We start from the raw sequence: 12,556 nt of genomic DNA, 5'->3' as shown, positions 1-12,556 counted from the left end.
GAAATGTGTGCCAGCATTTTACAGTCCTGGTTCGATTTCATTCTTCTATCCATCCCACCCCACCCCACCGTGCCTGAAAATCTCCGGCTGTCGCGTCCAGACTCCTCTTTCTTTGAGTTGCGCTCTCCTTCTTTCCCCTTAACCTGGGATTAGCAAATATAAGAAATTCACAGCTCGCTTGCGCTCTCTCGCTCCCCCCACACCCGCGACACTCCGGGAGCTCCTAATCACTCCGTATCGATTTCGCTAACTCTTTTCATCCCGCTGAAGACACATCTTAAAACACTCCTGCTTAGAATGTGTTCTTTGCTTTATACACACTAATAAAATGATTTGCCCCCCTCTCTCCCTTTCCACTCCGCTCTCCGCGCAGTAAAAAAAAAGGGGGGGGGAGGAAGAAAGAGAGGGAGGGGAGGGAGGAAAAAAATCGTTCGGGTAACCTGACTGTTTGTGTGTGATCGGTAAATATTTAGCCTGGTGATACCTCTAGCGTCTCCTCTGGATCAATAGAGCTAGCCCAGTCTCAAAGGGAGGGGGGCTGTCCAAGAGGTGAGGTCTGCCTCAGACAGACGTCTCCTTCTCTTATAGCGCAGGGACAGCAGGCAGGGAGGGAGAGATTGCCCCCCACCGATCCTACGTGCGGCTCCTTGGAAATAAGTCTGCTGGCTTTATTGCGCCTGAAATGCGCGTGGCGCAGAAGCGCAATCGGGAAAAGAGCGCAGCTAGGGGCTCGAACCCTGATACTTTCCGCCTCTCTCTTTCTTCCACTCCATTTCCTGCTCTCGACACGAAAATTGTTCTCCTCTCTCTCCGTCGATTCTCCCCCTCCGGCCTCCTTTTTTTAAAAAAAAACAAACAAAACAAACCTAAACTTTCGGCAAAAGAGCGCGCAAGTTACGCTTCCGCAGTGGGAACAAAACTCTCTGAAATCGCCGCGCTTACCAAATTGAAGGCGCAGCGGCCGAGAGGAGGGGGTGGGTTCTATCTGAACAATTTCTCTCTCACACAGAGAGAGGGATATTTTATATATAATTCTGGGCACGCCAAGTTATATTTATCGGAGGCGTTTTCGAAACTTCCACTTAAGTTCTCTGGTAGGAGTCCACCTACAATGGGCAAGGAATCGCGGGTATCAAAAATACCATTCATACTGGGATAGATAAATATAGATAGATAGATGATAGATAGAGATAGATAGATAGATAGATAGATAGATAGATAGATAGATAGGGACTGCTTATTCCCTTTATAGGAGTCAGGAACCTGGGCGTGTTTCAATCGAAGTCACCCCCTCATTCCCGCAGGATTCCTTGGGAATAATCCCCCCAGATCACCTTCCTGGATCTGCAGCCTCACAGTGACTTTCATGCCCAGTGAATTAAATAATGGACGGGATGGGGGGGCTCAGCACTGGAGTGCGAGTGGGGTCCACAGCGCGGTTTTTCCGCATAAATGGCTTCCCGTTGTGATCCAGGTGCCGGCCGAGGAAGCACTTCCTCGAGGTAAAATATGAGCCCTGGCTCCACAGAACTCTAAAGCGTTTACCCCTGAAATGCAGACGTGCAATAAATGCACACGTGCCCTTCACATGCGTGCAATATGGATCCGTGTCCATGCAGTATGTACACGTGTCCTTCAGATGCGTGCAGTATGGATCCATCTCTTTAGTCGCATCTGTCGCTCGTTCCCCACATCAGTCCATCAGTCATGTTCCCTCTCTCTTTCACGCACCGATAAATGTGCCCACCTTTTCTTTGACCTCGTCTAGGGAGACCGATTCAACTATTGCCTTCCCAAGAAGGAAGAAGAAATCGCCTTAAAACGGTTGCCCCGCCGCCGCCTGTTTAGGATAAGAATGAATAAGACGCGCCAATAAAGCAGGGAAATTGTTAGGCCAGCTTGTTCACACGACAGGACAGGCACATGTTGTGGCCAGGGAGGATCTTAGGGTAAAAGGCTCGTTCTGTGTCTGAACAGGCCTTTCCTTGCCCTTCGAAGCATAGGGAAACACCTGGGAGACCCATAGCTTTGGTGTTGCTGGGCATGGGACCCAAAGGGTTTGTGTGAACGCGGCGAAATTAATCTAGAGTGTATCTCTAAAAACAGACAGGCGATCTAGTCAACGCTAAGACACTTTCGCGTCCTGTTAGAGAAAAGCACAATGAAAGAAAGGCATCTTGAAGCTGCAGTCCTTTACCCGCTTACCTGGGAGTAAATCCCATTTAATTCAGCGAGCTTGACTAGGCAAGTATAAGATTGCTCTCACGATTTCTATTAATGCGCCTGCAGCGCATTCCCTTGAATGGGGTTCAGTCCCATATAAGAAGTGTGCATGGGACTGCAACATGAACATGCTGTTAAATTTGTTTGGATCATGCCCACTCGGTGTATCTTTCACTACGGGGGAGGGGGAGCGTAGTATTTCTGTGTTGTTGGGTTGATAATATATATCATAGTCATCTGTGTCTCTCTCCGGTAAGGATAGGCACGGAGTCTCCCAGCTGACAGATGTTTGTCTGGAATAACATAAGGACGTGAGCGTCTAAAACAAACATAAATAAACGTATAGGTGCCTGCAGTTCTTAGAGCCATCGTATAATTATAGAGACGATGCTTTCCACGCAGTTAGGTTTTCTTCCACCGCCACCCCAGAACATGGTCGTGAGAATGCGTAACTTCCAGTGCCTTTAGGGGTAGGAGGGGATAGGGAATCCAATTATTCTCCAAGGGAAAAAAAAATGAACAAGCAAACACTCATCCTCAAATTTCTCCTTCGGAAGGCCTTTTTGGGCTTTGAAACCGACACCTTCCTTTCTCACCGAGAGACCTGCAGCCCGATCCTATGCGCGGTAACTCTGAAGTAAGCCCCCAGGGTGTTCAAATGGGCTAGAAATACAAAGGGCATGTTTCTTAAGAACTTGAGTACGTGCCGAGATTCTGCGGGTTCCCTCTTTAAAAATAAATAAATAAATATCCTGCTCCATCCAGGTAAAATAGGAATTGGGGGGGGGGGAGTGAAGAGAACTAAGGCACCCTCTTCTGTCAATGTCTGGATGTTTAAAAGGAGCCCTTTCCTCCCTCCCTCCCCCCCAAACCCCTTTTGCTAATAAGCAAAAGTAGAAAAACGCTTCCTCGCAGAATATATCTTTATACTAACGCATATTAAATTGCCCTGTCTTGACTGGGCATATCAAACAATTTAATTAGAGGGCTTTCTACCCAAAGGAAGAAGAAAAGGAGGTGTGGAAGAGGTGTATGTGCCTGTGTTTGTGCATTTGTGTGAGTGCGAGTGTGGAATCTGCCCAGCATTTTATTGTATTTAGCAGGAATACAGGCAGAAAATGTAGCACAAGTTTGTGTCTGAAAGAGCACCTCCATGCCCATTGAAAGGCACTGATCCGAAAAGACAGAGAGGACAAGAAAAATCGATTGCCCGGGACCTTCTTCGTCCCTTTCATACCATTCAAACACCCCCTCCCACTATTCCCCCTAAGACAAAAAAAAAAAAAAAACCCTCAGCCAGTTCCTTGGAAAAACTGGAGTGTGGGGTGGGAGAGAGAGAGAGAGAGAGAGAGAGAAGGACAGAGAGGAAGGAAGGATCTTAAATGCAATACTTTGGAGCTTCCATCGTATTACTCTTATGTGACTCGGATTTTAAAGATTGTGTGTGTGTGTGTGTGTGTGTGTGTGTGTGTGAAATCCGATTCATGCTTTGTTCTGCTTTTGGGGTAAGGGGGGGCAGGAGCATTCACTCTGGGTGTAGGGAGACCGGCATGCTTTTTTAGGGTTAAAATAGTCTTCACCTCTGACCTCTCCATAGCAAAGCCTCAGATATCCTCATAACTTCAGTCAAACTTTGGAAAGGCTGATCTGCAAGGAGGCGGGGGGGGGGGGATAATGCTGAGGCTGGAGACTGAATCCATTTGTAGCTGGTGGAATTCTCTTCTTTAAACGCCCCCCCACCCGCCCCAAATCTTTCCTCTCCGCTTTCCCTTCTTCTCACAACACAGAAGGGGAGACGTGTGTCTGAAGGTTTTCTGAAAGGGACGTCCTTTGAAAGGTATTGATAATTATATCAGCAGCGAAAACAAGAGGAACTGTAATTCTATTACATACAAGCAAAGAGAGACTCTCAGAAGAATTAAATATGGTTTTGGGGGGTTCCTCTTTTGGGAAGACTGGCCTGGGTCGAAGGATTTAGGGGTGCGTTTTGATAGAAGGTGCCCCCACCAGAACCATCATCAAAATCCATCCGACTGGGATGAGTCTCAATCATTCGAAGGCATTCCCAGGAAAGGGGATTTTTTTTTTTTACAGGCCTATAATCTAAGGTCATTAATGACCTGTAGAAAATGAGTCACCTTCCCCCCGTTCTCCCCCCCCCCCCTGATCAATACCCTGTCTTTCCTCTCCCCCCACCCTCGCCAAGCAAACCTCCTCGGTGGACGTAATTAAACTTGCTTCTCTAGTTTTTCATCATTGTTTGAGGTGGGCCAAACCCATTTGTAAATTTCATTAGCCCTGTAAACATGCAATTAACGCTGGAGGAGGTGGTGGAGTTAATTGCAGAAGCATCTTTTAAAGGCCGGGAGTGGGGAATCTAAGAAATTAGCAGAAGGGAAGGAAAGGTATGATCCTTTTGTCACCTGTGACATTTATTCACAGTACGGTTTTTTCCCAGGTACCTTCGGTGATATTCCAGCACACAGGCACATTCCCCTCTCATTATTAAATTAAGTGCATTCCCCATATATTTTTCTTCTTTTTGTAAAAGCTCAGCTAAGTAAACGAAATTTGTGGCCGCTTGTAATTTTTAAACAACAACAACGATCTGTTCAGACTGAATCCCTCCCACCCACACTTTGTGCAAAATTAAGAACAATTCTATGGGCAACCCCAGAAGCAGTTTTCTGGGGAGACTTCAAAAAGTGCTTTTCCTTCCCCATTGTGGTGGTGGGGGTGTCTGTATTATCACAAGGAGGAGGTTATCTTTGTTGGCATTTTTGTTTTATTTAAATTAGCACCAAGTCTGAAAAGCACCTAAAGGACCTCAAATATCTGTGGGTCGCTTTAAATGCTCCAGATCGAGGGGGTCCTATGCTAGAGAGTGAAGGAGAAAAGGGAGGGGGGAGGAAGTTCCGGATTTATAACTCTTCGAACTTTTTGCCCCGGCTCATTCTGTTTCACCCAAGACCCCACCCCCAATCCATTTGGTGTGGTTTTTTTTATATACCTCTCTTTTCCTTCATTGCCTGAAAAGCTAATACTCTCTGAAGTCCTACTAACCCCGATTTCTGATGACTTTCCGCTTTGGAAGTCCATCTCTACCAATACGTGCATTAATTTGGAAGGCGCATTCCTCTCTCTCTCTCTCTCTCTCTCTCTCTCTCTCTCTCCTCTTTTCCAATCGGGGGAGGGGTGTGTGTGTCTGTGTGTGTTCCAAAGTGTCGTCTTTCCAGCCCCAAACAAGGTGCAACGAGGCGTTCTTCCTTCTAAGGAATGAGAAGATAGATATCTGCTACCTTAACGTTTGGGTGGGGGCTCTTTCCACCCCCCCCTTTTTTTTTCTTAAAGGCGAGGCGCGCATTCTTCAACCGCTGTGAAGCAAACTCCCCCTCGGACCCGCTCTGTTTAAACTTAAGAGTGTGCATATATAGGATATTATTATTATTGTCATTTCTCCTCCCTGCCGCCTGTTCCAAGGCTCCACGCTCAAAATACACAGGGGGGCAAAACACATTCCTTTATAGATTGCGAAAGATCTTATCCTTTCGTCGCTCTTTTTCTTTTTTTCTTTTTCGTTCGCTGATCCCTTCAGGTTCTCCCCCACCCCCACCCCCAATAGTAACCACCCCTCGCTCTCTTTTCCAAAATCAGTTTGTACAATCGCTAAGATAAATACCAGGGCGATACGTTTTCATTGCCTAAGGGGGGGTTTTCTCCTGCCCAATTTTTTTCCTAAAAAAATAATAATTTAAAAGCCATCAGCTGCCAAACAACAGGAAGAAGATGCAAGCGATCTGGGATCTTGAACAAGGCAAATATGTTTTGGGTATGTTTCATTCTCTTTTTTAAATTTCTCTCTCTCTCTCTCTCTCTTTCCCCTTCTCCTTGCGACCTGGTTTGTGGCCGTGCGGGTCTCTCTCCCCCTCTCTCATTCCTTACTTATTTCATTTTAAAGGCTGAAATCCGAAGCGCAAAAGCAATGCCCTGCGTTGAAATTCAGAGAACTTTCCCCGCACCCCCGAAGTCAATGGTTTGAGGGTCGGGGACGAAAACTCTGCTTTCAAAGGTTACGTGGGGAGGGCGGGATTTGTGCCGGGAGCGTGGGGGGGGGGGGGACGACGACGATGTGTGTGTGTGTGTGTGTGTGTGTGTGTGTGGACTTTACATCAACTACTAATTGAGAGAAAGGTCCCTGTGTGAGTGGGTGTATGTCGTGAAAAATATGCTTCTCTATAAAGCCCCTTTTCCAGCTATCCAAAAGGTACCCCCCCCCTTCCAAATCCGGTTCGGATTCGATGATGATGATGCCTCTCTGAGTCAGAACCAGTCTAAAATCTCAAGGTCGTATTGCTGTGGGTATAAGCAATGATTGAAAAGGGGGGAGGAAAAGGGACCTCTCTAAGGCAAGGAATAGGAAATGAAACTGCAAGAATTTGTAGCCACGTGCGTTTTTGCTTGGGTTTCTCTCTCCCCCCCCCCCCCCCCACTTCTTCCAGGAGCAAAATTGAGTTTCACGACTAGCCTTCTTTGCAGTCCCCGTTCCGCAGCTCCGCTTTATCCTTACCCCCTTAAAATCTCTGATGGATGATAAAGTAGAGGTACTCACCATTGCCAGAGGGGATATCTGTTGCCAAATCCAGGTTTCCAGGCGCAAAGTTTTGTTTGTTCCTTTTAATTGTTGGAAGTTGGGGAGTGGGGGGGGGGGATTAATAATCTTCAGGCTGATGTCACTTAAAAAAAAAAAAAAAGCCGCGTGGAAGAGCTCTAGACTTTCCCTAGCGCGAGAAATACGCACGCACGCACATTCACTCGCTCACACTCGCTTCTCCCTATTAGACCGGCGGGGGGATTCCTTATCCATCCTATGTCGCCTCCTCCCTTTAAAAAAAATCACAATTTTTTCGGAAGTTTGCAAGTCCGGAGCACAAAAAGATGTTATTTTATTTTATTTTTAAAATGACATAGCTCCTTAACTGGCAATCCGGAGGAATTAATCATATTATAAACGTACAGAAGTTTAGGAGTTGCTTGCCTCCCCCCGTCTCGCTTTGCCTACGTCCTCCCCCCACGTCCCTTTCCCTTTAAGAGCAGCGTTTCTTTGAAAGTTGGATTTTTTTCAGGCCGATGAAAGACTTACGCTAGGGGGCAGACGCATACTGTACTTCTGGAGTCTTCCAGCCGGTCCTCTTCCTCCTCCCCCCCCCCCCCCGCCTCACACACACCAATACACACACTTCTGTCCTCTCTTTCTCTCTCCATCTCTCGCTCTCCTAGCATATGTTCTAATTTAGCACTGTAAATTTTTCAGAGGGCCCGACTCTGACAGCCCCTGGTGATTTTCAAAGTACCACAAGCCAGTGGTTAAAAATTACATTGACTTGAAAGTTCAGTGTCGCACAATGGAGGGCCACTTTCCCCCATTCATAGCTCTTCGGATGGAGCTGGGAGGGGGACGCGGGGGGGGGGAGGCAAACAACACAGTGAGCATTCATTGAGTCTTCCCCCCACGTAACCCAGCGGTTTCCCCCCACTGATTTCACTTCAGAGGGTCCAAACTTCGTTGCAAAGAAGCCAGGAAGAACTGAAGGGAGGGTTTCTTGTTGTCATTGTTGTTGTTTTACCAAGCTCTCCCCATCTCCGCACCTTTCGCCAGGAAAAAATAAAGAGGGGGGGTCCCTGCTTCCCCACCTCGCTTAGCCTAACGTTTTCCTTCAAATATTCCACACTTTCTTTCTATTTAACAGCCCGGATCTCCTGATGATTGTACACCTGTTTTAAAAAATGGGAACGTGGATAGGTATTATTAATGCCACTATTTCTTCTCGCCAGAAGTTGCAAAATGGACCCTTACTTGCAAGGCAATAAATAAGGTCCGGGATTATAACTGAGCTCTGTAAATTGACAGTTATGGATGATGAATTGGTTTGAGAATCGTTCTCTTTAAGCGATCCTATGTTGCTGTGTAATGTGGGGGGGGGGGAGAAAGAGAGAATGAACAGCCAGTCAGTCATGAACTTGCCAACTCCCCACCTCTGCTATTTTTAATAGTTCCATCCTCTGGATGAACAGACGTACACTATCAAAGCATTTGATGTTAGGGCTTGAGTGAGCTCCGTCTATTTTAGTTCTCAGTGATTAGTTGCTTTCTCTTTTTACGATCCTGCAGGAAAACGATTAATACAGAAGGGTCGTTATTTCCCCTTTCGGGTTTTTTAATTTTTATTTTGGTAGTCTTTGCATTCAGCAGAATCATAAGATTTCTTCTGATAAAATAAGATATGGTGGTGATATATGGGGAGAATTTTCCTTATATAGGCTGCGATCACCTATATATCCTGTATATATATTTCCATACTCTGAAACTCACACACACACACACACAAATATATATATATATATATATATATATATATATATATATATATGAATATATGAGAGAGAGAGATGGAGGGGGTGTATCAAGGCGCTAGTTCTCTGCAATCCTAGAGGCCGATTATTTCCATCTCTTCTGCATCATAGAGGGCATCTTCCACTGTTTACAGGCGGCCAAGTCCTTCTAATCAATAGAACATTCCACCGCTCGCTTTGAAACTGACCGTATGAAACGGACAATATTGCCAGGCTCCTCACTAGGACCAGTAACAAGCAGAGTTCATGTTACAACTTTCCTGCCTTCGTCCGTAGCACCTGCAAGCTTAGCAACAGACATTTATTTCTTCAGCAGAAAGGGGTGGGTGGTACGAACGTGGCAACGTGATAGCGTTGAGCTGATGGAAAGGGTTACAGCTCCAGATCCAGATACTTGTCTCATGTATCTGGGATCCCCATTGTCTCATTTAATATGTGTCTTGGACATACCTCGTGTGTATTTGTTTGTGTGTGTGTATACATATATGTATATACACCCACACACACTCCAAGAAGTCTGTGTGTGCAAGTGTGTGTGCGGGTATATATGATTAATATAAATATATATACTCTCAGTTTTGAGTCTGTTTCTAGCCTGCCATTTATCATTTTTCTCTTGTCCTTCTCAGCAAATGTATTTCGCTGGAACACTTACTTCTCTGCCTGGAGGTCAGTTTGCCTCTAGACTGCAGCGCGAGAGATCCCACAGCTAGGCGATGACTTAAATTTGTAACCTCGTCTAAGGCTATAAAATTAAATCAAGTTGCAGAGGTTCAAATGTACTTCGCCATGCTTGGGTGTTTTGTTTTGTTCTGAAATTCTCCCCCTTTCCTTCCTGTTAACATAAAAGAGGAAATATGCTTTCTTAAGGGGTGGTGAGAGAGGGGGGAACTTTGGGTCTTTCCAATCCAATGCGAAAAGGCTGTAAATGTGTTTTCTGGGTTTGATTAACTCCATCCTTTTCCTCCCTTTTCCTCTCTGATTTTTCCCCCTTCCTCGCTATCATCGCCTTCCTCCTGAGAAGGCATCTGGGTTAGATGTCTCCCCATTTGGGAGTATGTACAGGCGGCCAGGCGTTCTGCGCGTATGTATGCATGTGTGTATTTGTATGCTAATTTTTCCTCATTTCTGTTTGGATTTTGGAGCAAAGGGAATGGGTTCTTGGAATGCTAGAGGCTTCAGGGAACAATGAAGTGTGTGGTTAAGTATTCTGAGGTCTGTTACCCTAGCCTCTGATGTGTGCGCCCCTATACATTGATAGATGTCTATCTAATGTATGTGTCGAGCAAGCAGCTTTCAAAAGATTCCTACGCAGTGCCAGCAAATCAGTTTATCTGCATCTTTTCCCCCAACGGGCCAGCCTCCTCTAGAGTGTTAGGAAGGCTGAGACTTCCTAAGCTAGAAATGGGAATTATCTACATGCTCGAAATCCAGTTTTAACGGCCTCCCTCGCTGCACATCCATGTCAGAAAGTGAGAGCAAGTTGGTGTTTGTGTCCATAGATCTCCCTACAAGACCATCGTGCCGAGGTTAGAGTGTATTCTCTTTCCTTCCTTTTTCTTTTTTTAAAAGAAGGGGTGTTTCTTTTTAAGAAAAGCAGACAAAGAATTCTCTGACTTGCGTGTCATCAAGCAATTAAAAGTTCAACCCACCTACCTGTAGAACTTTAATCCGAAATGGGCAGCGTTTGTGTCAATCTGTGTCAGCACCGCTGCGACCCAAGCTGTCTACAGTGCTGCATTTGTCTAATTTCTTTAACCCAGGCACATACAGCTCCCCTAACGCCACTGCTCAGCTGAAATGACCCTTCCCTATAAGAACGAAATTGTTTTTCCTCACCTAAGCTCAGCAACAGTGGCAGGAAGAGGATAGAGCTGTCTCTCTTCCTCAAGCCTCAGCCTTTCACAGGGGGATGGACCGTACTGTTGGTCTCCCAGCAAAAGAGTTCAGAAAGTCCGTCGTCTCACAAAGACCTGTCTAGCATCCTTTAAAAAGAAGTGGTGTCCCGACCTCCACCCACCCTCTCGCATATGTGTGTGTGTGTCTGTGTGTGCGCGCAAAATCAAGACTCTTTAAAAAAAATCATTGCTAGATCCCTCATTCCCATAATAAATAAAATATGTATAATGCTTCTTCTTTTTAAAAGAAAAATTCCCCCTTCAAATCTTACTTTTGTTGCTCTGAGTTTCAAAGCTGGGTGAAAGAAATTGGGGGGGGGGGTTGTTACGGAGTGAGAGAAAGAGAGAAGAAGGGGGAAAAGGAAAAGGGCGCGCGGGGGGGTGTTGACGAGATAGAAAGGAGCAGCAGCAGAAGAAGAAGAAGCAAAGAACCGAGCTCCCTTTAGGACCTGGCGGACTTCCCGGGGCTCCAGCCATCCCAGCCGTGCACAAGGCTGAACTGCCCAATGAGGGGCGAGGGGAGGTCCGGGAGCTTTTGACCAGTCAAAGGCAGCCTCTTGCCTTATAAGGCGAGCGGTCGCCATGGCAACGTGTGCTAAGTTGCAGCCGTCGTGTCAAAGTTCACTATATAGAGAGCTGGGTGAGCTGATCGCGGAGAAAGCGTTCGCCACTCTCCCCAGCCCCGCTCCTATAAATCGCATTCACTCCTTTAACCCCCCCCCCACTCCACCTACCCACCCACCCTCCTTAGCATATTTGATCACTGGGATTCTCGGTCTCTCTCTTTTTTTTTCTTGCCTCTCTCTCTCTCTTTTCTCCCTCCCCTCCCTTTTCTTTTCCTTACCCCCGTTTCTCTCTCTCTCTCTTCTCGCCTTCTCTCTTTCTTCCTTTCGCTGCCCCCTCCCCCTTTACCTTTTTGTGCGCGTGCAAAACCCTCTCTCGCTTGCCCCCATCTCTTCTGCTTGCAAGGAGAGCTCTCTTCCTCTCTCCCCCCCCAACCCCCAGCGCCAAAGGACCGCTCCAAAATCTCCACTTTTGCATGCATGCAAAAAGAAAAGGGGGGAAATCTGGTGCATTTTCCTTCCCTCTCTCTCTTTGCTTCTGATATTTATTATTAATTCTTATTAATTTCCACCCCTTGCTTTCCCCCACCCACCCACCCAACGACACCCACTCGGGCCCCCGCCTCCCCCTCCCCCTCCTGCACTCCTTTTATCCTTCTCCCTAGCTGAGGGGGGCGGGTGGGTCGGGGGGCTCCTGAGCTTGGGGAGAGTTCACTCTTCTCTCGTCTCCCCCCACCGCGCTCTCGCTCTCTTCCTCGCTCGCTCCCTCCCCCCAGCCCTCTCTACCCACCCACCCACCTCCTCCAGTGCCGCCGCCTCCCTCCCTAACCCCCTCCCTCCCTCCTCTCTCCCTTCCCTCGCCTCCTCCTCCTCCCCTTATCGCCCCATGTGTTGTGCGAGGAAGCAGCTTTGCTAAAGAGACCCACTTGCGAAAGAAACGGGAGCAGCATAAGGCAGCGGCAAGCGGCGGCGGCAGCAGCAGCAGGAGCAGGAGGCGGCGGCTGCGAGCGAGCGAGCGAGCGAGCCGGAGTAGCCTCGGCAGCAAAGGAGGAGGGGAGGAGAAAAAAATAAAAGAACGAACAAACGAACGAACGAAAGAAAGAAACGGGGGAAGAAAGAAGCGAGGAAGGAAAGAAAGAAAGAGCTGGGCGAAAGAAGAAGAGCGAGGCACGCCGAGAGAGAGAGGGACGCACCACCGAGGAACCAGGGGGGAACCCAAACCCCCCAAAGGCTCCCTTAGCCTATTTCGCGTGTGTGCGTGTCTCGTGTGTGCGCGCGCGTCCCGTGTGTGCTTTTTTGTTTGTTTTCTTTGGCCAGGGCTTTTTCTTTTCTTTTTCTTTTCCCTCCCCCCCTCCCTCCTTCCCTCCCTCCCGTCCTCCTCCTCTCTTCTCCCTCCCTGCCTCCCTGGTTGATGTTTCTACAGCTTCGCCAAACTCCGAGCGGGGCATCCGATCCCAGCAC

General features: G+C 47.4%; 1 protein-coding gene and 1 long non-coding RNA gene across 8 annotated transcripts in view; one reads left to right on the top strand and one right to left on the bottom strand.

Annotated features, from left to right (window-relative positions):
• LOC310663881 overlaps positions 1-10,463 on the bottom strand; it is a 67,347-nt gene extending 56,884 nt beyond the window's left edge. For 4 of the 7 annotated variants that reach the window (XR_014504621.1, XR_014504622.1, XR_014504623.1 and 1 more), the window contains exon 1: positions 6,833-7,374. This is a non-coding gene — a long non-coding RNA (uncharacterized lncRNA). Of the gene's footprint in view, positions 1-6,832; positions 7,375-10,290 lie in introns of those variants that run through there. The other 3 variants (XR_014504620.1, XR_014504625.1, XR_014504626.1) reach the window with 3 other exon arrangements.
• Positions 5,447-12,556, top strand: part of NR2F2 (nuclear receptor subfamily 2 group F member 2) — a 16,046-nt gene continuing 8,936 nt past the window's right edge. Inside the window, exon 1 of the mRNA XM_083412194.1 lies at positions 5,447-6,052. Coding sequence (XP_083268320.1) covers positions 6,010-6,052 — 43 coding nt within the window. The 5' untranslated portion in view covers positions 5,447-6,009. The remainder of the gene's footprint in view (positions 6,053-12,556) is intronic.

Source organism: Podarcis tiliguerta (genome assembly GCF_965153285.1).
Source record: "Podarcis tiliguerta genome assembly, chromosome: 14".
Taxonomy (NCBI): Eukaryota; Metazoa; Chordata; class Lepidosauria; order Squamata; family Lacertidae; genus Podarcis; species Podarcis tiliguerta.
Note: the sequence above shows the minus strand (reverse complement) of the source record. Positions and strands in the feature narration are given on the sequence as shown.